Source organism: Strigops habroptila, chromosome 5 (assembly GCF_004027225.2).
Source record: "Strigops habroptila isolate Jane chromosome 5, bStrHab1.2.pri, whole genome shotgun sequence".
NCBI lineage: Eukaryota > Metazoa > Chordata > Aves > Psittaciformes > Psittacidae > Strigops > Strigops habroptila.
Genome location: NC_044281.2, coordinates 61,694,153 through 61,718,606, shown reverse-complemented (window position 1 = coordinate 61,718,606; position 24,454 = coordinate 61,694,153). Strand labels below are relative to the sequence as shown.

At 46.4% G+C, this 24,454-nt stretch overlaps 2 protein-coding genes across 5 annotated transcripts; one reads left to right on the top strand and one right to left on the bottom strand.

The window, feature by feature from the left end:
• Positions 1-1,392: 1,392 nt before the first annotated feature.
• On the bottom strand, positions 1,393-5,178 carry NDUFB8 (NADH:ubiquinone oxidoreductase subunit B8). Its single transcript, XM_030485734.1, has 5 exons — positions 5,005-5,178; positions 4,704-4,830; positions 4,036-4,135; positions 2,298-2,453; positions 1,393-1,619 (listed from the first exon to the last, which is right to left on the bottom strand). Exons 1-5 carry the CDS (start codon positions 5,102-5,104, stop codon positions 1,527-1,529), a joined length of 576 nt encoding a protein of 191 aa, XP_030341594.1. The 5' UTR covers positions 5,105-5,178; the 3' UTR covers positions 1,393-1,526.
• A 1,948-nt stretch (positions 5,179-7,126) lies between these two features.
• On the top strand, positions 7,127-16,826 carry HIF1AN (hypoxia inducible factor 1 subunit alpha inhibitor). 4 transcript variants are annotated; one of them, XR_003991388.1, is made up of 8 exons: positions 7,127-7,355; positions 8,450-8,700; positions 9,841-9,989; positions 11,740-11,885; positions 12,376-12,482; positions 12,856-12,919; positions 13,157-14,027; positions 14,430-16,826. XR_003991388.1 is itself a non-coding variant. In XM_030485731.1 (8 exons), exons 1-8 carry the CDS (start codon positions 7,149-7,151, stop codon positions 14,472-14,474), a joined length of 1,080 nt encoding a protein of 359 aa, XP_030341591.1. In that variant the 5' UTR covers positions 7,127-7,148; the 3' UTR covers positions 14,475-16,826. The 4 variants fall into 4 exon arrangements, 3 of the variants coding, with proteins under 3 accessions (XP_030341591.1, XP_030341592.1, XP_030341593.1); XM_030485731.1 differs by having other exon boundaries at positions 13,157-13,267; XM_030485732.1 differs by having other exon boundaries at positions 13,157-13,267; positions 13,723-16,826.
• The last annotated feature ends 7,628 nt before the right edge of the window (positions 16,827-24,454 follow it).

The window sequence follows — 24,454 nt, the reverse complement described above, 5'->3', positions numbered from 1 at the left end:
GTTACATAACTGCTGTGGAATGGTAATTCTTACTTGAGTATCCCTAAAAAGTGTTTTTCCCCTGCATAAATACTTTGTATCAGAATTCAGTTTAAAGGTCCCCACAGCTCAAAAAATACTTTAAAAACTCTTCTGGGGTTAAAACAGCATTGTCCATGACTCAAAATTAAGCACTTCTGTAACTAGAAAAGAAGGTGACAGCTTACAGACACCAGGATGAATAGTGATTGTTCAGCACCTCCAAAGAGGTTAGTTTTCATTACACATTAATATTTTTATATCCTAGCATTCAGTCATGCAATTCCCTTATACTCTTACAGAAACCTCTTCACAGAGATCAAGCTGTCCTTTACAATCTGGGGTTAAAAATCTCTATAGATCAATAAACCATGAATCCCTGTCTCCAAATACCTGCCTGTCCTAAAGCACAGAACTGTGAGTCATGACAGGGTGTTGAGAGGAGAGCACAGCACAAAGTTTATAGGAGGCACGCAGAACAGCCCAAGCCCTCAGCCTTCCATGATTACCCACTCCTGCAGCCAAACAGCAGGGTCTAAAGCACAGCACAGGGGAGTTGAGAGAACTTTCACTGTAAATCAGTACCGAGGGTACCGCCTCCTCCAGTAGCAAGAGGAAAAGCTTACGCTAAAGGAAGAATGGAGCTGGACGCATTTAAGAGCTTAATAAAATTGCATATATAACCTTCCCAAGCAAACTACTGATGAATGCATTAGGAGGCCCTAGACCAGTGGTTTGCAGCAAGACAGGCAGACTTCATGGGTCACATATAATGCCAACCCTGGTGGATGAAGTCAGGCCACACAGGAGCAACTTGGGCATCTGTGTTCTTGGACCAAAGCCCAGGCAGAGCAGAACAGGCCTGTCCAGAACTGGACTTGCTCATCAGCCTTTCCATACCACTCCTGTCTACAGCTCTGCAGCAAACTCCAAGCTATACACAGCAAGGCTCTGTGCCTCACTGGTCCTCCCTACTGGTTGTGTAAGCTTCACTGGAGAAGGCATCTAGACCAGGAAGAGATCAAAGCCAAATGCTAGTAAGGATGGACAGTTATTCACACAGCATGAGACTCCCAAGCACTGCCACTTGTCAGTCTGGTTCTGCCTGTCATTTCACATTAAATGATAACACTCGAGTTCAACATCAAACAGCACCTGCTGTAAGCCACCTGTTAACGGGCAATATCTCCTACATAGACAGGCTTAGTCAAGGAGTGTTTGTGCACAAGGTACATAAACTAGCAGCAGTCCTAGAAGTTCTGCACTCAGAACTTCGACCCACAAATACACCACCATTTAGAAAAATGGCAAAGGTCACTCAAATTCACTGGCCACTGTTCAGCTCTCTCAAACCAACAGAAGACAACTAGCACAGTAGGTTGTCATTGATTTATTTCACTGCAGTTAGTGGTTGAACCTTGAAGGACAAGTGTTAACACAGTGAACGCTAGAGAAGATGCCATCCCCAGCATCTCTATCAGAGAAGAAACATAGCACTTCAACAACTTTCAGATTTCATAGTGTGTCACCACTGGTGGCTCTTTATTGGGGTCTCCTCCTCTCTCCAGATACAGGTCATTGAAGGGATATTGCTTCGGTCCCTGCAAGGGGAGAGAGGCAAATTAGTTCACCAAGCAAATGAAGGGGTATCCCAGCCCACCCCCACCCAAATCAAGGTTTGTTGTTTCCAATTTAAATTTCTATTTCTTAAGTGCTTCCGTAGGAATATTAGAATACAAGGGAAGTAAATTCAGTGACAGAGTTCTTTGTATAAACCCATGTCCTTTAACAGAAACATCAAAGTGGTTTTGCATTTAAACTTAACCAACAGTTCATCTCACACCATGAGGATAATATATTGCAACAGCTATCTGTGTATTATTCAGATGTATTTTTCAGAAGTACATTCCAACTGATACAGGTCACGAGGTATAGATAAAAACAGGGCAAGAGAAGAGATAAAGCATCACCCTCAAGCAGATGAGCACAGGGAAGAATACCTAGATCAAAGAAGAGGTACCATAAGAAGCATAGCTTAAAATTAGTTCCCTGTGAACAGGAACTGCTCACTATGAAAGAGAACCTGTGAGCTGAGCCAAGCCAGTCAAAACAACTCAGGCTGGACGAGGCCACGGGACATCCCTTGGCCCAGCTCCTGCCAGCAGCAGGATTTCACATTCACACCCGTCACTTTGCTTCACCAAAACCACTCTTCTGGGCACTGGCAGTGACAAGAAACACAGCTACTTTTCCTCCCTTTACCCAAGGGCGTCACTCACCACAGGCATGTAAGACGGATACATCCCTCCAACACCAAACATGACCAGCATGGTACCCAGAAAGATAAGGAAGTGTCTGCGCATGATGTGCCAGGGGACTACAGTGGGGGATGTATCAACACGGTTCCGAATATACATGTCAAAGTCCCAGTGCATCTAAAGAAAAAAAAACCAACACATTTACCAACAGTGCTCAAGCTACTTTTATCAAGGGAAGAAGTGCTTTATAGCATTCACAAAACTGCCAGAAGCTGTTTCATCTCCACCTTGAAAATGGAGTTAAAGCCACAGAGAAGGCAAGTGATTTACCTACAGTCATAGCAAGTTGTCAGTTATAGTAGAACTCAGGACTTCAAATTCCATCCTACACTTACATCAGGCAATATGCTTAATTACAGGGTAGCAGCAGCTTTTATTTGTATACATAATCAGTCTTAGATTTGTTCCTCAACACTGTTGAAAAGGCATGGTATAAACTGGTACCCTCATTTATGGAACATACTCAAACAGAAGTAGCAGTAATTTCAAACAAAGCAGCAACTACCTGACACTTGGAAGCAGGTTCCTCAAAACATGTAGAGTACCTGCTGCTGCTGTTACTCCATGACCAGAGAGGGGCTGGTAGTAAGCTAATGCCCTTCCTGATTGAAGCAGAGGGGCATTTAAGCTTCTGCCTTGAAGTATATACAGGGAAGTCCCAAAGATGTTCTGCTTATAGTCTCCTTTCACATTACTGAAAGCAGAGAACTCCTTAATTTGCAGCTCAAGCACAGCCTCTAGCTCCCCAGCTTTCCTCTTTGCACACAGAGCCGTTTGCTATCAAGCCCAGAGAGCCAGTCTGAGCAGAACTCAGTTTCCTAAACAGAAGCACGTGCTGGCAGCTGGAATGCACCAGTATATTCCACTTGGTCCCTCACTGACAACCCCATGTGCAAGGTTACCTATACTCGCCTTCCTGTACCGAGCACCACCACAACTCAGAATTGCCATGTTTTTTTCATGTGCTTCTACAACAGGCAATTTACGGTGGCACACATGCTACAATGCTCTGGCATATTTATACTATGATATATTGCATACACAAGTTCACATAATCTCTACTATTAGTATGAAGAGGTCAAGTCAATTACCAAGTTCAGTAATCACAGTTAGATGGCAGTCATTCACAGAAAGACCTGGCACTAACTGAAAAGTTAGTCCTGACAAGGAGTTTGAAGAACTTAAGAGAAATGAATAAAGCACCTATGTTAACTTTCAAAGTCTTCAGGATATCTTGCAAAATTTGTTCAGAGAAAACCACTTTATTTCTATTCTAGCCCACAAAAAAAAAAAAAACCCCAAACAAACCCTGGGCAATAGCAATAGCTACTTCCATTGTACTAAAAGGACTTTACTTAAACAATAGCTTATTTGCTAAATGATTCTGAACTAAACTCTCATGCTGAGTCAGATCAGGCACAGAAAATGGATGAGACTTTCCTCTTCCTATGGAGAAACTTTTTTAGTCTCCCTCCTCATACGTAATAAGATGTTAAGAGTCTTCAGCGCTTTCAAAATATCTACCCTGAGGGCTACAGCCTCCCTCTAAATGTCCTTGCCTGCATAGGCAACACACACCTGAACTTGGCAATGCAATTACACAAAGAATTAAACAGAAAGCACTAACAAGATGTGCATGTTAGTATTTAATAACAGTAGCATGGATTAGCATCTTGAAAAGTGCTACTAGCATTCCTACCGGCTCTCCCCAGTTATGCCTCATGTCTGGCTGGTCCCACTGGTACCAGGGGTCTCTCTCATGCTGAGACTTATCAGGCAGCTTAGGATAGTCACCATAACTGCGAGAAAACAGACAAAAAACCCCAAACATATAAGAAATCTGTATTAATTTAGATACATTTTGTAGGAGACACTATAGGACAGGCTTATGAAAATTGGAAGCATTACTTTGATTTTATAGCTCTTATGACTATAATTTTTTAAACGCATACATGCAACTGGCACAACCATTATCACATTGATGTCACTGTATCAAACAGCGTTCCTCAGTGTGGCCTTTTTGGGCTATACTAGCTGTAAGAAAATGCAACCTAGAACAAAGTACAGAACTGTAGTTGGCTTGCCCGTGCCATAGCATTCCCTAACATTTAAACACTTCCTGAAACTTTTATTCTAGAGATGGCTTTTAATTCATCCCTCTTAGCCCTGCACCACATCAGCATACGAAGTCTCTAATTCAGCATTTCATTCATGCGGGCCTCCAACTCATACCACTTGTTCCTGTATTAAAAGTGCCTTCAAGCTCTAAGCTCACAGCACCTGCGGGCGTTCAGCAGAGGCCACCAGCCTGCAGCCCCCCCGTACGGAGCCGGCGGTGCTGCGGGGCACCGGACCACCCCAGCTCACCCGAAGCCGTCGTCAGGGTAGGGCTCGTAGTCCTCCACCCGCATGTTGTACTTCTTCGCGGCGGCTGCCCGCTCCTCCGGCGTGCGGGGGTACGGGCCGGGCAACATGTCCTGCGACAATTGCGAGGCTGGCGGGAGAGCAACACGGCAGGGTGGGCGCGGGCCCCGCCGGCAGCCGCGGCCCGGCCGGGGAGGTCGCGCCGCCCTCACAGCCCGGCCCCGGAGTTACGAGCTCACCGCCTCGAGGACGCCCGCCCCGCCGCCTGCCAAGGCCCTCCGCTGCCGCCTCTCCGCTCACTCACCCGCCCGCGCCCCCGGGGGCGCCGCCGCGCCGGCCCGCGCCGAGTGCAGCCGGGCGGCTGCCCGCTGCCAGAGGACACCGCGGAGCCCGGCCACCGCCATTGCCGACACCACGCAGGCGCGGCCGACGGCGGCCGGTAAGGACAGACCAGCGCGGGAGGGGCTAGCCAGAGGTGGGCGGGGCTAGAGCGGGGAGGCGGGGCTAGAGCGGGGTACACCTCCCCCCCGGCCCAGGCCGTTAATTAATTAATCAGCCGCTGTTGTTTTAATATCGATATAAGAGCTAATGGACGGAAAGGGCATCGATGCGATATTTCGCTCTGTCATCGTCTGGAGCGGGGTAATGGGAATTTGCGTCAGGTATTACCTTGCAGACGCGGGGCAGCCACCTGCAGAGTGGCCGGGTTGGTGCTCAGCCGGGTCGATGCTGCGGCTGGCGGCGTTATGCAAATTGCCTTCTTCGTATGAGTATCAATATTATTAAAGTTAATACCCAAATGTAATCGTTTTATGCCTGTGCAGCCAGGGAAATGCGAACAGCTGAAATGGTACGTTAATTTAGTGATGCTATTCTTCAAACACAAGCAATGCATTATAGCAGATAAAATCAATATAAGCATTAAAGGTTTTTGCAGTTTACTTCATTATGTAAACTCTGCGGTAGTTGAACTCATTTTCCTTCAGTTATTCACATCAGCCATAATGGGTAATGTCTATAATGATCTACATTATAAACTTTTGCAGCTCAAAAACCATCAGTGACAATTTGTCATTGAAGCCATTCCTTCTAATAACAACATTAATTGTAAACCTACTAATTGAATGAAGACAGCGATGAACCACAAGAATATATATCTGAGATGCAGCGTACCTAAGGTGCGGGCATTGTCACAGGCTAGAACAGGATTCTCCCACTTATCCCAAAAAAAGGCCTCATCCCATTGTTTTAGTGACCGTATCTTAATTCAGCCAACTCCCTCACAACCGAGTCTGCAGGGAAGTTAGTATGTCGCTTAGTTATCTAATAACTGGAGCCCAACCCTCCAGCGCAGAGGCTGCTAGCAGTTTCCATGCCTGTCCCACCTCTGCAGCGTGCGGACCACTGGGGACAGCAGCGTTGTGCTGGAAGTGGGGACCCTCAGGTCCCAGCTGCGCCATCGATCTGGGCTCAGAGCTCGCTGCGGGTTTAGATCGTGATCACCTGCTCCTTGCATCGGCTCTTCACCGCTGGGTATTTACTTTATGGATTGTGTCCAAGTCTTCCCACAGGCGTGGCTCAACCCTCTTAAGCACCCAAATACATTTGTAGATGTGTTGTAAATATTTTTCTTAACCTGTAGAGGAGTAGTGGTGTAGATTTAAAGGGTGATGGGCATGCATTTTCGTAGGAACTAAGCATATTAATACATTTTGGAAGGGCAGAGGAAAATAGATTGTGTTATTCTCATGAAAGTAAAGTTCTACAAAGCCAGAACAGCAAATGCATCTACTGCAAGATGAAAACCACTGAATGACCAAAATGGTCTCAAGAGCTGATGGTCAACATAGCACTCATTCTTGGGAAAGAGCTATCATCGTTCTTGCTGCTCGCAGCTTACAAGCAACATGTAGACTTTGCCTTACATAGTAAACGTACACAAACCCAATAGCTCTGGCCCTGCTAGTTTTCAGGCTAGTTTTCAGGCTAGTTTTCAGGCTCGAAACGCAACTGCACATTTCCCGTGGGCGAACCGAGGACAACGGTCAGCTTTGCCGTTTTCCCTGTGGATGCGGTGGCGGAGCAGCTCCACGGAGCCGCGCTCGAGCCCGTCGGGAGGCGGGGGCCGCCAGCTGAAGGCGTGCAGGGCGGCACCGGACCGGGACATGAGGGACACCGCGATCCCGCCTCGTTTCTGTCGCGGGTTCTTCCCGCGGGTGCCCCCAGCTCCGCGGGTGCCGGGAGCCTCGGGGCGGGCCAACGGGCGGAGGGCAGCAGAGGCCGCCCCAACCTCCCCCCCGCGCGGGGGCGCTGCTCGCCGCTGCTCCCTATTCCCCTCTCCATGGTGCCCCTCCGCCTCCCGCCCTCTCCCCTCTCTTCCGGCGTTGCCGTTGTCGGGCAACTTCCGCTTCCGGCTTTCTAGTTGCGGGTTCTCCGGTGGAGGCGGCGATGGCGGCGGCCTCCTCCTCGGCGGCGGCCTCCTCCTCGGCGGCGGTCTCCTCCTCGGCGGCGGCCGCGGGCTGCCGGGAGGGCCCGGCGGTGGCGGCGGGGCCCGGCTGGAGCGACTCCCAGTTCCGTCGGTACTCCTTCGAGACGCGGCCTATCCCGCGGCTCAGCCACAGCGACCCCCGCGCCGAGGAGCTCATCGAGAACGAGGTGCGGTGGGCAGCGGGGCCCGGCCCCGCCGTAGCCCGGCGGCTGGTGCTTGGCGGCGCGGGGGCTGCTAGCCCGGCCCGTCAGGCCTCCCGGCTGCGGGTGCCGTACCGGGGGCACTCACCTGCCCGGCCCGGCTCGGTCGTTCTGGGTGGCCGCACTCTGTCGCGGGTCGGTTTTTGTCGCTGTCCCGTTCCTCTCAGTGGACGTTTCTTTTCGGTGCTGCAGAGTTGAGTTGTGAAATTGACAGGAAACGTTTGCTTTAAGTGCTTTGTTGTCCGGATGGAAACCGTGGAAATGGTGTGTATGGGAACATGTTTGTTATGTTCTAAGCGAGAGTGGCCACAGATGTGAGGGTTGCCTTGTAATAGCAGATCTTGCATTGGCTCTGGATAAGCTCAGTCTCATTCCGGTGAAGTTGCTATTTGATTTTCTTTTTAAAGAAAGCCTGCAAGAAGGAAAGCTGTGCATGCGCACCTTGGAAGTGCAGCAGCTGTCCTTCTGCATTAGGTTGTTAACTACATATGGGTGAGCAGATAGGTGATGTCCTTTCTCTTCCTTTTGTAGTGTTGTGGCAGTTTTGGTTTGGTTTGTTTGGGTTTTTTTGTGTAGAAGAGATGGGGTGATGTCAGGGTTTTGGTGGCTGAAAGTTGTCTGCCATCCACTGATCAAAAAGAGAAGAGTGCTGTTTCTGGATTCAGAGATACCTTTCTGTCAGTACTTTTCCCTTCATAGCTGAGGCTGGGAATGAACAGACAGCATTTACTGTGTCTCCTTGCTACGTGGCAGGATCAAGTAGGCCAAAAACTGTTCCCAGCTAGTGTTTGTCTAACCTCATGTGTTAGAGATTAACTAAGTAGATAGTGGAATCTGTCCCATTGCTACCAGGAGTTTTCTGTGGGAGCAGGCTACCACTTCCTTAAAGCTTCCAATCATGTTTTGCTTGATTTTACTCCCCAAACCAAGGTATCCAATTGCTCTAAACACCTTTTCTAATTCCCTGTTTTCAACAAGAGTTTGTGTGGTTGCAGTAATGAATGTGATCATTCTCAAGTTCAAGAGGTCCTTGAATCAATAGACTTCCTGTTTCTCTCCAGGAGCCAGTGGTGCTGACAGATACAAATCTGGTTTATCCTGCTCTGAAATGGGACCTGGACTACCTCCAGGAGAACATTGGCAATGGGGACTTCTCAGTGTATAGTGCCAGCACACACAAGTTCTTGTACTACGATGAGAAGAAGATGGCAAATTTTAAGAACTTCAAGCCCAAGTCAAGCAGGGAAGAGATGAAGTTTGCTGAGTTTGTGGATAGACTCAAAGAAATTCAACAAAAAGGAAGTGCTGAGAGGTAAGTGATACGTGCAGATTTCTCTGTTTCTGCAGGTCTGAGTAGGGGTGAAGTCTCTCTTTAGTGAGTGTTGATGATTAAAACCACTCAAACTCTTTTTTTAGTAGCCCTGCTTTTCCTGCAGGGCAGCAGCTTCTCTGTCCGAGGCAGGGTTTGGATAGAGAAAGCCTTGAACTTCACTTTCTTTTGGCAGAGTATGGTATCTGATGAAAAGGTACAGGCTATGGCACTCAGCCTGTTTTACAGAATACCAAGGCAGCTGGTGCTAACCCTCTTTCAGAAAGATGAAAAAGGTTGCATATATGCTGTATGTTTGGTGGTGGTGATGGCCTGCACCACGAACAGAGCTGTAAGTTAATGAGAGGAGCTTCACATTTTTACAGAATATAAATATATTGACAACTGTACTTAAACCCTCAGTGAACTTTATCAGTCACGAGCCCTTTAAAAGGACTTAGTGATACTTAACTGGAAGCAACTCAGTGCCTGTGTCCACTTGTCATCTGTTCCTTTCTCTTCTTTCTCAGCTTTGGGTGTGCTTTTTCCAAGAGAGAAAGCAGTCCTTGAGCTTGCATTTCTCTTCCAGCATTGCAGACAGTCTGTAGTACTGCAGTTGCTAATACAGATGTTTGATTCCACTGATTCTCTATGTCTAAACATAAACATGGTTTTAAAGTAACTCAATACTGAAAAGTGCTGGGTTTCCTGAGCCCTTTTTTGCCGTCACACACTTCTGGTAGGAGAGGTAACTCTTATCACAGGTGAGTTAAAGTGGTAGCATTTATCTGGGAGTTATTCATGAGTGTGTTTGATGTTTGAGAATGGCCAGTCTGTTCACAGTTTCCTCCTCTTGCACTGTGAGGGGCTTGTTCTTGCTCTAAAATGACCTTTTCCCCTTGTGATTGTTCAAGCAGAACTGAGTTCTGTTCCCTTCTGTACCAGGAAGTCTTTCAGCAAAGTTTGTGGACTTTTTGAAACTCTTTCCTTCCACAGGTGTTTACAGTATATGGTCATAGAACAGAATCTTGAGAAGTTGTGTTTCTTTGTTTTGAGATCTGTCTAAAGAAATGGAGAGATACGTCTTCATGTTCATTACGAAGCTTAATACTTGATTTCTGCTTATCTCTGGGGAAAATACAGGCTATATCTGCAGCAAACCCTCAATGACACAGTTGGAAGGAAGATTGTGGTGGATTTCCTTGGTTTCAACTGGAATTGGATTAACAAGCAGCAAGGGAAACGTGGCTGGGGTCAACTGACTTCTAACTTGCTTCTTATTGGCATGGAAGGTAAGCGTTTTCCTCTGGCCTGAGGAGAAGGGGAGAAGATTTGGTCGGCAGTTCTATATTTCAGTTCCAGAAGGTCTTTCAGATGGAATTTCCATTAGTTTATAAGTGTTCCTTCAGAGCAGACAGTTTAAAGCTTTGGTTTGGGAGCAGACTGTTGTCACAACTTAACTTGGATTACAGAGTGGAAACAACCAAAGAAATAGCCTGGATTTCCCCAGGGATGTGCTGTGAATGCATGGATTCAATCTGCTCATGGAAAAGCTCTGTGTGATGCTGGTAAAGCTGTGGTTTTCGTAATTGCTAATCATATTCTGAGACCTGTTTATTGTTTGAATGCCTCAGATGCTGTAGATGGAAAATGCTCAGAGTCTACAGATTTACAATGCAAAAGGGTTTGCAAGTTGAGCAGAGTTAGTCTTCTGGGCTTTTTCTTAGCATGTCCAATGTCTACCCAGGAGGAAATGTTGATTATTCTGTGAACCATTTGTTCTTATTTGAGCTGGTACACCGTGGGGAAGAATCCTCTTTCAGTTAAGAGCTGAGTTTGTTCTAAGAAGGTTAGAGGGCACTGGGGAGCTGGAAGATGGATAAATCCTAAAAATAGTTGGATAGAGTGGAGTTCTAAATCCATGTGAAGACTCACTCCTAGGCAGGTGCCTTAGAATTCAGAGGTACCACTACACTGTTGACAAGAAGAGCATTTGAGTAGAAAGTAATCTCAGTAACTGGGTAAGGAGTGTACACAGTTTTGTGAAGTGGGATGGCCTGTAATCACCGTTGCATCCAGTTACAATTGTCCAATTGTAATTACTTAGACATTCTTGACTGTTCACTTCTCACGGCAGATGTTTTTTCCTCTTTGCATCAAGTAATTTTCAACTTATGGTAGTTTCTTCGCCACTTCTTCTACTAGCTGAGAGAAAAGAACGTAAAAGTGCTGCACCAACACTTCCTTAAAGGTCATAACATGATCACTAAAATCCTGTTATCAACAGCTTATGCACAAGAACAAAGGGATCTTGAACCAGTGTGTGCTAGAAAAAGGAGCATCTTTACATGAGCATGCACTCGTATGATCTATTCAGGGAAGTTACAGCGATAAATGTTATCTTAATTGTCTTGAGTGAAAGTACATATGAAGAGCAAGCTCAAGGAGTAATATCTGAATTGGCAAAAATCCTGAAAAATGTAGTTGTGAGGAGTACAAAATGCACCACTGTATGTAAAGATTTGATTAAATTCAAGATCTAGTAGTGACAGCCAAGCTTCGGAACTGCTAATCATACTGAGGAGGTGCTCCTATTGGGAACTCAGTGACAAAGCAATTTGTTTACTTGTTTTCTTGCAAAACTACTGTGACTTTTTCCAAAATCGGGCTGTTGGACTCCTTTTCTCTAAACTAATAGTTTTTGAAAGTCTGTTCCACAACTTGTCATCTGAACAGTGTTTTATGTAAAAGTTTCCAGTCAACATTCACCATCTGCTGTTCATGGCAACAAGCTGGAAATCCCAATCCTGTAGAGCATAAGTTGCTGCATATGGATTTAGAATGGAAATTAAGTAGAGTAGCAACTGCTCAATAAAGGCTGACTGATAGAGTGATCAGTTTGAAATGTTCCTGTGGTCATTTTCCTTGTTTAGTTTTCAGAATATGTGGGAGTGTATTTGCTGTCTTTAGCAAGGAATATAACTTACTTCCATCTTTCATACCTGTACATTGAGTGCCTTGATTATCATCTTTTCTCTATAGGGAATGTGACACCAGCTCATTATGATGAGCAGCAGAACTTCTTTGCTCAGATTAAGGGTTATAAGAGGTGTATCCTGTTCCCTCCTGATCAGTTTGAATGCCTCTACCCTTATCCTGTGCACCATCCCTGCGACAGACAGAGCCAGGTGAGAGTAGCAGATCTGTTCTCTGCTCCATGCCAAAAAAACGGCATTTGTGAAGATTCTGGGTGGGAGGAAACCACACTGGAATTGAAGCCACATACCACTAGCTGAGCTTTTGCAAAATGCGTATTCAGATCTGTTAACTGGTGAATACACTGAGGATAGTTGGAAGAACTAGTGGTGTTTCTGTATATGTCTGGTCCTAACTTGCAAGTGTATTTGCTGTAAACATCTTCTACTGATAGTACAACTGGACTGCAGTTACTACCTTCTTTCTTCTGCTTCGTCGATCACTTGGTCAAACACAGATCTGCTCAGGCAAATTGCAGGACTCCTGTCTAAGTTGGTGGTACTTTGGGGAGTGGAGTTCAGACATGAATGGGAATGTAAAAGCCATATACGGAAGATCAGGATGATTTGATACTGAGAGCCAATAATGAGGACTGTCATTGCAGGAAGTTCTTCTGAGTTTCTTAATGTTTTCTTCTGTTAGGTGGACTTTGACAATCCCGACTATGAGAAATTCCCGAACTTCCGGAGCGTGGTTGGCTATGAGACGGTGGTGGGTCCGGGGGATGTGCTATACATACCTATGTACTGGTAAGAAGGATGGTGGGACACGGTGACCAGAAAACAGAGGTTTAAAATGTCTTCTGCTTAAAGCGTTGGGTTGGCTCTTAGAGAATTTTGGTTTGACTTCTTCAGTAAGTATGATTACAGTTGGGCCAATCTGTTTCTGCTTCCTGTCTGTCGGATGGAAGTGGTAATTCTTCCTGACACCACATTATTGTGCAAATACTCCGCTAATATATACAAGAAAAGGATCTGTATTTAAATAAGGAGAGCTTTCCAGAAGTTCCGAGGTCTTGATAGGGCAAGGCTTGTCTAATGCTGTCTGAACTCATCCATCCAAGGTATTTCACTATAAGCTACAGCAATAGTTTCTTTTCCTTTCTGTGTGGTTTCCGTGCAGGTGGCACCACATTGAGTCTCTCCTGAATGGGGGGATTACCATCACTGTGAACTTCTGGTACAAGGTGAGTACAAGCACCTTCCTGCGCAGCCTGGATAGCTCTGTCCCAGGGGATTTTTTCAGGTAGAGATGTATTGGCACTTCTTGTCAATATGAGAATTTAATTGCACCAAATCCTTTGCTTTAAAGCTGAAAGCTACTTTGTTCCTTTTGAGTGTTGTGTGAAGAACTGGGTGGCTGGGAGAAGGTGGAATAATTTGCCAATTCAGGAAGCTGCAATGAGCTATTTTTGATATTTCAGGGTGCCCCAACCCCAAAGAGAATTGAGTATCCATTAAAGGCTCATCAGAAAGTCGCGATAATGAGGAACATTGAGAAGATGTTGGGAGAAGCCTTAGGAAATCCACAAGAGGTACAAAAAAAACCCCCATACAGTCACTGCTGTTGAAATCATTATGGCTTATTGCAGAACTCGAGATGCCAACTATTTGGCTCTGCAGGTGTCACAGTGAGGGTAGGAGAAAGCAGGGTTGCTCTGTTGCTGTGAATGGTTCTTCCTCCTGTCTTCAGAAGGTCCTTTGGCTGCAAAAAGGCAAGCTCTTTAAATTATAATTCTGGAGAGGACCTCTACAATGGAGTAATTGTTCTTCTATGTGGGGGAAGGTGTACTTTGGCTTTGGGTCCTGCCAGGAAAGTGTTGCTCCCAAACGCTGCTTAGCCTTCTGTGCAGCAACTATGCCCAGTGTTCGACAGAACTGTTTTACCTGTTGAATCCAAGTCTCTTTAAATAAGAGAAATCTCTTCTGTTAAGCCATGTGCTTCAGTTATCTCTGAATTCTTTGCAATTTTAACCAACTGGTATTTCAGAAAAACAGATTGAAGTTCTAAGAGTATGCTTTTGAAGATCTCCTGCTCATCTGAAAGTGGAAATTCTGGATGTGAATAGAAATGTTTTCACGGTCTGTAACCCTTACCACTGTTCAGGAACTCCTCTTTGGCGCACTCATCGTGCCTCTCCCCTGAGATTATCTTACTGCCATAGCTTGCTGAACTTCCCTCAGTGATCAGGCAGTGCTGAGAAATGGGAATGGTCTTGACTGAAAACAAAACCTTAGCAAAATCGTCAGTCCTAGCCTTCCTTCCAAGTGACCCCAAGGACCAGAGAGGATTCAGTGAGTAAGAATGTTCCTTCTCTGCCCTGCAAAAAGCAACCCCTGATGACTGCTGGCTCCTTTTAATAGCATCTACTGAGAAATCACAAATCTAGGGTGGGAAGAGAAAAAGTTTCAAACAAATACTGGTGGTGCAATGTTTTGGTGACAAAGTTGGGTGTGTTGGCAGAGAACCCTGCAATTTTGGTAGGGTATTTGTGGATGTGCTCAGGGGTGTCCCAGTGTTTTATGCAGAAGATACTTCAAAATTGATTTGGTGTACCGTAGGTTCAATTTGTGCATTGATATCCTCTGCCCTGGGCTGCTCAGCTCATAAGGCGATGTGATGCAGAGGGAGCGGGCTCTGCAGGTGCCATTGCTGTGTATCTGTCCCAGCTAATGATCTGTTTTTTCTTTGAACAGGTGGGTCCCTTGTTGAATATGATGATTAAGGGACGGTATGACTAATGCCTGGCTGCCCGGGTGACTGATGTTGGAGCTGCTTTGTTCACAAGCAATGGAAGATACTGAGCGCTAGTATTGCACGCAGCACTTAACAGACTGATGGGTTTCCTGACCTATACCTACCCCAGTACAATAAAGGGGGCTACTGGAACTGCAAAACCATTAGTACCCCATTCATCCTCCATTCTCATTTAACCGAACCTCCCAAGAAAGAGTCTGCACTTACTGGAAGCTGGATTCATGCTCACTAACTTGTTTTTTCTCCCTCTGTCCTGTTTGCCACAACAAGGAGCATGATTTCTGGCATTTGGATGTGTTACTTCAGGATTTTCAGGCATTTGAAGAAGAGCTTGGAGGGGAACCAGGCGTGATCTTGTTTCCTCAGCCTCACGGGGTTTGGACCTCCTGGCTGGGTTTATGTGTTGGTGCCTGCAGTGGATATAAGATGGGAAGTGATAGGTTTAAAAGTCCTCTGTTGTTAGAGGACCTGTCCATGCTCAACTCTGGCACCTTTTTGTAAAATGGAAACGAACATGAGATAGCCTGTGTGTGATGATCAACTGGACAAATGATTTGATTTCTTCAACTTAAGACATCCATGCTGTGGACTTAGTACAGGGTAGAGATCAGATTGAATTCCTCTAGTGTGTGAGCACCAAATCCTATGCTCTCCAAATAACATCTGTGTTGTAGGAGTCTAGATAAACCTCCTTTCCAACAGCTTTCTCTGGGGAGTGAAGGCTTCTTTCCCACTCTTCTGAAGCAGCAGTGTGGTTGAAGGGGGATAGAGCATTATGAAGAGGGATGCTTTAATGCCAGGGCACTCTCCAAGTCTCGAATGATTAAGCCACATTTTCAACTGAACTTCCCAGGGGTGCCAAGCTAGACTGTCAAAACGCAGCATCAGATAGGTACGGAGCCTCTCTTCTCTCCCCACCAGGGGTGCTGGCTCCTTGGAGTAACATGGGAAAGTGCCCTTTTTACTGAAACTGCAAGAACTCAAGCGTGTGTGGCTGCGCACAGGTGCGCGTGTTTGTGTGATGTTGTGTGGCTCCTGTCCATCAGTTAGTTCCATGCCAGTGTGTGGTTCTCTTCCTTGTACAGTCATGTGAAAGAGGTCAGGGCTTTCTGTTTCAATGTGGTTAAGTTTATCTCGATCCTTTTTGTGTTCCGGGACTTGACGTGGCAGGTTGGGAAGTGACAAGACCAAGGCACAGGAACCAGACATGCCTCTGTTTAAGAGTCCTCAGCAGTGACCCTCAAAAATGATTTTGTTTTTCTCCTCCTCTTCCAGGCAAAAGCCTTAAACTGATACAGAGACTGGCTTTTTGTTCCCTGAGGTGTGCTGCACTGCTGTCCCTGGTTTAGGGGGTGGTGCAAAGGTCTTGTATGTTTGATGCTGTTGTAATGGGTCCCAAGAGCTAGAGGTGGAAAAAGCTGTTTCATAGCCCGTGTATCTCATCCCATGGAATAGTGGGGAATTTGTTCTGTTGAGACTTCCCAGCATTCCCCTTGTTGTTCTCTGGGGATTGTTCTGACATTATTCTGATAAAAGCATTGAGAATATGGCACTCAAGAAGTGTTCCGTCTTTGGCCTCACGTCCCATCCTTTGGTGGGACAGCTCATGCACCATTTGCAGGGAGCTTGTCTTGCACAAAGGTGAAAGGCTTCTCAAACAGAAGGTCCCACTGGCTAGTTTTCTGGCTGCTTTACAGATCAGAACAAATGAAGTGTAATTGGCAGCGGCAGGGTCCTTGTTTAAGAAATATGTCTGTGTCACTGAGTAGTCTGACTGCCATGTTATTTGTTGCAGACTCTCCAGAGCTGTGGTTAGACCCAGACGAAGGTCACTCAGCTGGATGCTTATCAATGTTCAGCCTTTGGGCAGGTGAGGTAGAAGGCTAAGCTGCTGACTCTTGCCAAAAGCAAGGCCTTCCCAGGAATCCTGGGCACATGCCCTTGGCTGAAAGATGCTCAAATGAAATCCCATCTCTGTGCTATTTACACACAGTAGACTCCAGTACTACTTGAAGCTCAGGGTGGGAGTTCATATCCCATGTGGAGAGAATGATACTTTAGGATCCTTTTTTTTTTTCTTCATTTGCCAAAGGTCTAACTTTTAAAGTGAACAGGTTTTGCTGCACTTGACTTCGTGAAAGCTCATTTACAATGCACTGATGGACTGACTCCCCGCCCCTTCCCTTTTCATCTTCTGCTTTCAATGCCCCTTGCCATGGTATTGGGAAGCTGTGTGTGTTCTCTGCTAGGGGTGTGTGTGCAGGGGGTGGGGTGTGACAAACACACGGTACCTTCTGAAGTGTAGTTCTTAAATACAAGCAATGTTGAACAACAAACTGTGTGGCTTTTATTTTGTGAGTGGCTGTATAGGAGAGCTATATAAGAGATGAGTGTATAAAGCTACCTTTCAGTAGTTGCTGGTAACTCCACTGATGTTCTTCACTGGTGAAAGCTGCTGGGCTCCAGCTGTGCCTTCAAAGCAGCAATACCAATTGCATTATCATGTGTCTTCACAACTTTCCCCATACTACTTCTCTAAGCCTGAAATGAAAGCTGGGAATAAGATGGTATCCTTGAACCCTGTCAACAAGAAGTTTGTGAGAAGGGAACATGTTTCCCTCCCTGCTGACCTGAATGGTGTCACCATGCTCTGGTCACTGATAGAATGATGGAGCAAACTACACAATCCTGTCTAATGTGTTCTATCAGTTGCTTGTCCTTTGGGTTATCTTGTCCTCTGTGTTGTCCTTTATCCAATTCATACTTTGGTCAAGGAGATTTTAGGCAGGAGGCTGCCTCTGTGTACTTCTGATATATGTTAGCAGCCTTGGGTGGTTGAGTCCTCTCTACCTGATAAAGACACAAGTTATGTTGTGGTCATATTAACTCTACAGCAATCTTGGCACCTCACCATCGGTGAAATGTTGGTTAAATCTGAACAAATTTCTAATATGTAGTCAAATGGGGAAGAACTGAATAGAGATTAAGGATGTTGGGGTGGTGTGGGGGAGAGACAACTGTCTGAACCTGGGGTACCACAACTGGCATTGTCCCCTCACTCACTTGGGGGACAGGGTGAATGTGGAGGTAGTAGGAAAGACAAGTGGATAAAGTCTTCTGTAACCATGGGTGTTCACCCTTCCCTGCTGTGCCTGCTGGGATCATCATCTCTGAACGCACTCTTGCTTCTGTTCCATTGACCTTAGTGTTCTGTTAGTCTGATCCTGTAGTCTTTCTCTTGCACACATGCCTCTTAGGTAACATGCATGGCTAGCACCGCAAAGCTCATTAATGTCTCAGGTTCTGCAGAGGAACAGAGGAAACATGAATGAGAACTGTCATTTGAAAACCAGACTCCAAGATTTTTCACTTTCAGTCTTGTTTGGTTTTATTACCTTAGGTCCTATAATATCTTTCTTGTCTTGTTTCCCCCATTTCCTTGTTCCTTGAAAAGTGGGATTTTTTCCCAAGGATAAGTAACCTTCCTCTTAATCCTTGTAGATCATGGCTATAGGATCTTTCCCATGGGAAGAGAAGAGCCCAGGGTTTTAGACTGATGCACTATTTTACCCCCTTGGTGATTAGGGTCAGCTCAGTGATCACCCAGGAAATCTGGAATGATAAAACAGGTCCAAGGTGAAGCCAGCAGGTCAGGGTCAGAGTTGAGGTATGAGACACAGCGGCACTGCAGAGGCAATCTAACAGGTGGAGGTGAGGGGAGGAAACCCTCAGCATCAAAGCAGCTCTTGAGGGAAAGAGGGGCAGGCCTGGGCTGAGACCACTGCTTCTTTCTTTGCAGTAGTACTTATCAATGAATAACCTTGAACACAGCCAACTGCTCTTTAAAATCCTAGAATGGGCATGGTGCATTCATGGTCTTGACAGTCTCTTGGCAGGCCCTTATGTTGTTGCATGTGCAACCCATGCTGCCATCCCAGCCCTGGAAGCACAATAGCAACTGCAATGGGGGGTTCTGCCTTTGCATGTGTGTTTTTTTCAAAGTGCTTTTCTCTAAGCCTCTCTTCTGTGTGTGTGAGGAGCTCCTTGCACTCTGGTTTATGGTCTTTATCTTCTGTTCCTGTTTTGGAGATAGCATCTCTCCTACCAATGCCCTGAGAAGTCCTGAAGTCACCATCTGAGTGCTTTTCTGCATTGGTGCTGCCTGGAAGAGAAGGGAAAAAGATGCTGTTACTGTGACAAACACATGCAAAGTAAGTTCTAATTACTGCCTCGCAAAGTCAAATATTTGTTGCAAGCAGAGAACTAATTGCGGAGGGAGGGAGCGGAAGTCGAGGCTCTTGGAGTGTAAGTGGAACAGATGCCCGGACGCCTTGGGGAAACGCAGCTTTCCTCTACAAATCAGAGCTTTTAAATTACAAGGCTTTTACCAACGAGAACAGTTGTGGGAAGTCGTCTGCTCTCATTTGCGTAATGGCTTCTGTCACTGGTGATTAGACACAGGATGAAGGAAAAGAAATTTGACAATTAGGAATGAGCGATCATTAATCAGAATCTTTGTTAGAAGCAGGGAAGCCGGGGGGAGAATATCCCACAAACAATGGAGGCAGCCACTAGAGCCACAGTGAAGTCCATGAGATGCGTAACTCCGAGTGCTACTGTTGCTCTACAGAGCCCCCTCTGCCTAGGTATGGAGCAGCAGCAAGGGTCTTGGCTGGGTTGGAAAGCTTGCGGAGGAAGGCAGCTAGGCAAAATACGTCCCATGCTGTTCAGTGATTCTCAGCTATCTGCCCCATCAACACCTTGAGTTTCCTTCTCAGTGCCTGGCCACCAACTGCCAGCAACAACTACAGAAACAACTTCTTGAATTGGTGTGGTCTCCTTTTCTCACACCTTGCATGGAGCCTTGCAGTTTCTGGTGCAGAGGAGAGCAGTCGTGGGCCTTGACTGGCATGCAGAAAGATTAGGATGAGCAACACAAAAGCAGTTCCAGGCTCTTTCCCTGATAATGTCATTTCCTACAAGAGCAAGGAGGCACCTGATGGGCTGCATGACAGGTGAAGAAAAGAAGGCAGTTGTGACTTTTGTGTCTGTCGTTTGCTGGCTTAGCTCCTCATCCAGCCATATACAATCCAGTATATGCATTTATTTGGGTTTTGTGGGTTTTGATCGAGTTATCGGTACACATGAAATTTGTTATCTGTTTTTCCTACAGCTGTCATTCAAAGTCTTGACAGATTAAACATTTTGGTCTTGTTTACATGAAGAGGCACTGCCTCTGATTAGATCAACAGCTATAGCTTGGGAGGGAAGATGACAGACTATTTGTGGGGCATGTAATGCTGGTTGGTTCATCTCAAGACTTAAGCTTACTGGATTCATTGATTTCAGTGCCAATTCCTGTCTTTCTAAGGCTGGGTCACTCATTTGAGGCGGAGGTCTCTGTTAGGGTGATTATTCTTTCTGTGACTGGAAATCAAAGCAGATACCTCCAAAGGGGAGAGCTAAAGCCATGTTGTCTTGTTCCCAGATGGCTCTGACCTCAGACAAATGATAGCAGCTTGGATTTTCAGCCTCTTCCCATGGCTAGTGTTGTTCACCACAGGAACTCAAAATGAAAGAGAAAACAGTGGATCTTGGGAAAGCATCTAACAGGGCTTTTCATCCAGTGCTCATCATGAGAGAAGTTGATCAGATTGAGTCATTGATCAGATTGCTTGGAGTGGGGAGATGTGTCAGGTAGTGACTTTTTTGCCCTCTTAAACATGTGAGGGGAGGGATGCTCCTCATTGACAGCAACATTTTAAACACATTTACGTTTGGAGGAGTGCAGCTCACATGTTTTGTGGACAGTAAAGCAACTTGTGGTGTTGTGGGGTCGCTGTCAGAATTCACCTCACAAACTTGCAGTAAGCACTGAGAAAGCCCAGACTTGGACACAGCAGGGTGTTGCTCTTGCTGTAGGTAATGTCACTGTGCTGAATGGCGGGAGCCACAGGTGTGACTTTCATCTCAGATGTTCAGTTGTGCTTTTTTTCTTCAATAGTCAGGATTCACCACTGAATGCCTTGACAGGGAGGACCTTTGGATGTGACTTGAAACCCCATGGGAAGCCAAGAAGGGAGGAGAGTGTATGTAGGTAATCTGTGTTATGAGATCTGCTGCACGCTCTGTGCTCCCTGAGCTGCTTAAGGACTGCTGGCCTCATGCAGTGAGCTGTGTGAAGACTCCAGCTGAGCTGAAAGCAGCTAAAAGGGTGAGGTCAAATCATTTGCTTCTATAAAAGGACAGTCCCTGTGCCCACGGAGGGGGCACATCGGGTTATAATAGCAGCCAAGGGGGTACTTTCTGTGGGAGAGCTTAGTACAACCGGCGATGGACTGATTCTGCTCCAAGTTCCTCTGCCAGGACCTCTGTCAGTCTCTCGGAAGCTGCTCCTATCCATCTGTGTTTCACTGGGGTAAATGTTTCTGGCAGCAAAGAATTACCGGTGCTAGTGGGTATTTAGGTCACATGCCAGCCACTACAGGCTGTGGAGCTGGAGGGTATGGGGCAGTAAGGCCTTGCTTGGCATTTGAGGTAATAAGGTTCTGGTCTGTCAGCTCACGTGAACTGCAGAGATTTGTAGAGCTGGGGAGTCACAGGGTCATGTTGCTTGTGCTGTCAGGTCTGACACGGCTCTGGCAGGGCAGACCTTAGTGCTCTCTGAGCCTGTATTTGGGGGTGGTGCAAACCTGGGGTGTGAGCAGAGGTGGGAATCTCCAAGTGGAGCTTGGGGCTATGAAGGACCCACTCATCTGCCACCAGTTCACTGGCCCCTTGCCTCTACCTCCTCCCCAGCACAGAGGCAATCCTGTGTCTCCTGCTTTTGCTGTTTGTTTATAGCTTTCTCCATCCCATCTGTCTTTCTCTCCTCCTTACTCCCCTTCCTTTTCCCTCCCTCTCCCTCCTCCCCCTCATTCCCTGTAAGCGATTAATCATTTTGACAGGCTCAGCGATGGCCTTTATTTCCTTGAGGCGGCCAAGAAATGTCTGTGAGCACCTTCTCTGACACCCCTCGTGTTCTCTCGCCAATCAGATCAGCCACTTCGCTTGGAGTGACACCACCAGCAATGTGGGGAGGGGAGCAGGGGGGGAAACTCCAGCAGAGCCAGCTGGGAAATGGGCAGTGGGGCAGCATCCAGTTGGGGTGCCATGTGGGACCCCATTAGCTGTGATGAATATGTCATTTCACTATAGCTTGCATGTGTCATACTTCGCTCCTTCCCTCTCCCCAGGCTCCCCTTCAAATCTTGGTTTCAGTGCAAAGGCAGTTGGGAAGAAATCAGGCTGCTCAGAAAAATATCAGCCTCCAACAGAGTGGCTGGAGGGAAAAGCTGTCGGAGAAGAAAGAAGAGCAGGCTAGGATCATCAGGGGAAAAAGAATGGGGCTGATTTTTCAGATGGATGTGGAAGCCTTCTTGGGAAACTCCCCTTTGTCTTGTACAGGAAGGAAGTTGCCTTTGAGTCTCCATCATGGTTCACATGGACTCATCATGTTGTCTTGAGGATGCCTTCCATTCACCTCAGCCAGGGGCCACGGTACATGCTACTGCAAATGCTCTACCACCTAACTAAAATGAAACTGGGGTAGATCAGGGTACATGATGTTCCCAAAAGGACTTTTTTAACTATTCTAATCAGGCTTTACAGCATCTTCTGTCCCCTCAGAACCATGGAATGCCTTACTTCTAGAGTTACTGTTTTTCCTTGTACTGTGAAAGAAGACATACTCCCATACTGCACAGTGGGAAGGAGAGGCCCAGGAATAACCATAGGGCCTCTAGAGATGTCTAGAAAATCTTTGTGCAGACCAGTGGATTGTAACTAACATTTACAGGAGTGGAGAAGATAGTGAAGGAAAAGAAGTTGAAGATAAACTAGAATTCAGATGGAATGTGATGTAAAGATCTTGCATAAGGTGCTCAGGTATCCTAAGGCAGGAGACTAGATTTAGTGACCCAAGGGATTCTCTCTAGTCTTGTGTTGCTGTTAAACAAGTAAATAAGCCCTGAGTTGAGCCTGGAAGACAGTGAATAGGCTCATCCTGGAAAAAAGGCCCTAGAGACTTCCATAGCTCTTCAAGTAGGCCAAAGAGCAGGGAGGATGGAATGAGATATCTGTGGTTTGAATTTGCCACCTCTTGAGATGGGACAAAGCAGCAACCCAAGGTCAACCCCCTCTCATAGCTCAATGCAGCTATGCCTCTGGGAGTAGCAGCCAAGCAGGTGATAGCCCCTAACTGGCTCTGAGAAGCTCACACCCTCTTATGAAACATCACTGCTTGCTATTCACCACATGAGCTTGAGTTCTTGCACTATATGAAAGGCACGAGAGTCGTTTTTAGCAGCAGGCTGGATGGGTTCAGTGAAGATGCTAAGGAAAAACCACCTCACCCCTATACCTCCCATTTGTTTGTTTTCTCCATGTGAAAAGGTTGCCCTTCAAGTACAGACCTAAAAGCTGATGCAGCTCCTAAGTCCAAAGGGAGGGCAATGAATTAATCTGGAACAAACATCTTCCCCCCGTTGTGGGATGACTGCACCAGACCTCTGGAATACAAGGAGACTCAAAGTAAAGAGGGCCTTTCCGGCAGATGAAAAGGCAGTGTGCGCTCCCCCTGACAGAGGGAGCTGTCATGTCATGCTGCCCCACGTCTTGGAGTGACCTCTGCCAAGGTCACTGCTGAGTTTCTCCAAACTAGCATTTCTCTCAAGGGCATATTGATTTTGTGCTGATGATGCTAAGTGATGTAGTTGAACGAGAGGCAGTTAAGTGCTTGGCAGAACAGTGGTGGCCATTCTTAGTAGCTAGGCTCACTGATCTGGTTTGCTTTCTGCAGGCCTGTGCTCATGTGTCCAGGGTGAGGAACATTGGCTTTGGGCTTCCATGCTAGTGACCACTAATGGCTTCAGTACCTCTTCTCCAGTATGAAGCAGTTATGGTTGCTTCCTTGTGTTTGGTCAGAGATGGGAGCTGTTCTTTAGTAGCAGAAGATGGCCTGTCCACAAATATTTTACATCCAGTGATAAATGGTAACATTTCTTTCTTGAATGTAACATAAGATGGGAACATGGCAGAGGTCTTAAAGAGTTTATCTCAGGGCTGGGAGTTTTCAGAGACAATGTATGAGATCTTCAGAAACTAAGTCCAACCAACACAGTTAGTGCTGAAAGCCTGTTTTAAATCATCAACAGTCCTAGTGAGATCTAGGCCTGTAAGGGCCCTGCCTGTTGTGTGCATGCAGGGCTTTGAATCACGTAGCGCTGCAGTGGCAAAATTGGTGTCTTAGGAGGGCCCAAGCCATGAGCAGGAAGCAGAACACAATGCTGTCTGTCTTCCCTTCTCTCCTTATGAGGTCAAACCATAGAAAGATGAGCCTAAGAATGTGTGGCAGTGGGTTCTCGCGGTTGCTTTCATCATTAAATTCTATTCTGCTTGCCCAGAGAGGTTGTGGTGTTTTCATCCTTAGAAATAATAACTTGGTTGGCCAACCTGATCTAATTGTAGCTGCTTTAAGGAGGATGTCAAACTAGATATCTCCTACATTCTACGTAGAAGCCTTTGTGGCAGGATGCTGTAGGCTACTCTCTTTGGTCTTCGTAACCTCTTCAGGGTTATAAAGAGCTTCCTCACTGAACTTGCACTATACCTGTCAGCAGAGCTGGTCAGTAAGGCAGGCTCAGGTACATGGTAATGGATTGAGAGCTCTTAATCATCGCAAGGCCGATGCTCGTCACTTCCCCGCAATGAGTGTCCATTCCACGCAGTGAAGAGGGTGGGACATTGCAGGGCTAGGGCAGAGATGTTTGACTGCATAACCAAAGCAGTGTTGCCTCATCAGCATACAGTGTTGAGGTGTAGCTCACTACTGCAGAGGTCTCACCACCGCAGCTGAGCCAGTGTCCTCTGCTCGGTGCTGTGCCAAACTGGTGACATAAATGAGCTTGCATGGGGATGTCATGTT

What these genes read in the sequence shown, in the direction of transcription:
- NDUFB8 (XM_030485734.1), bottom strand. Translation starts at nt 5,104, where the DNA reads ATGGCGGTGGCCGGGCTCCGCGGTGTCCTCTGGCAGCGGGCAGCCGCC. An exon ending in GCCCCCGGGGGCGCGGGCGG is followed by an intron (nt 4,831 to 5,004) that starts GTGAGTGAGCGG and finishes CTCTCCCGCCAG; the next exon opens with CCTCGCAATTGTCGCAGGAC. An exon ending in TACCCTGACGACGGCTTCGG is followed by an intron (nt 4,136 to 4,703) that starts GTGAGCTGGGGT and finishes GTTTTCTCGCAG; the next exon opens with TTATGGTGACTATCCTAAGC.
- HIF1AN (XM_030485731.1), top strand. Translation starts at nt 7,149, where the DNA reads ATGGCGGCGGCCTCCTCCTCGGCGGCGGCCTCCTCCTCGGCGGCGGTC. An exon ending in AGGAGCTCATCGAGAACGAG is followed by an intron (nt 7,356 to 8,449) that starts GTGCGGTGGGCA and finishes GTTTCTCTCCAG; the next exon opens with GAGCCAGTGGTGCTGACAGA. An exon ending in CTATACATACCTATGTACTG is followed by an intron (nt 12,483 to 12,855) that starts GTAAGAAGGATG and finishes GTTTCCGTGCAG; the next exon opens with GTGGCACCACATTGAGTCTC.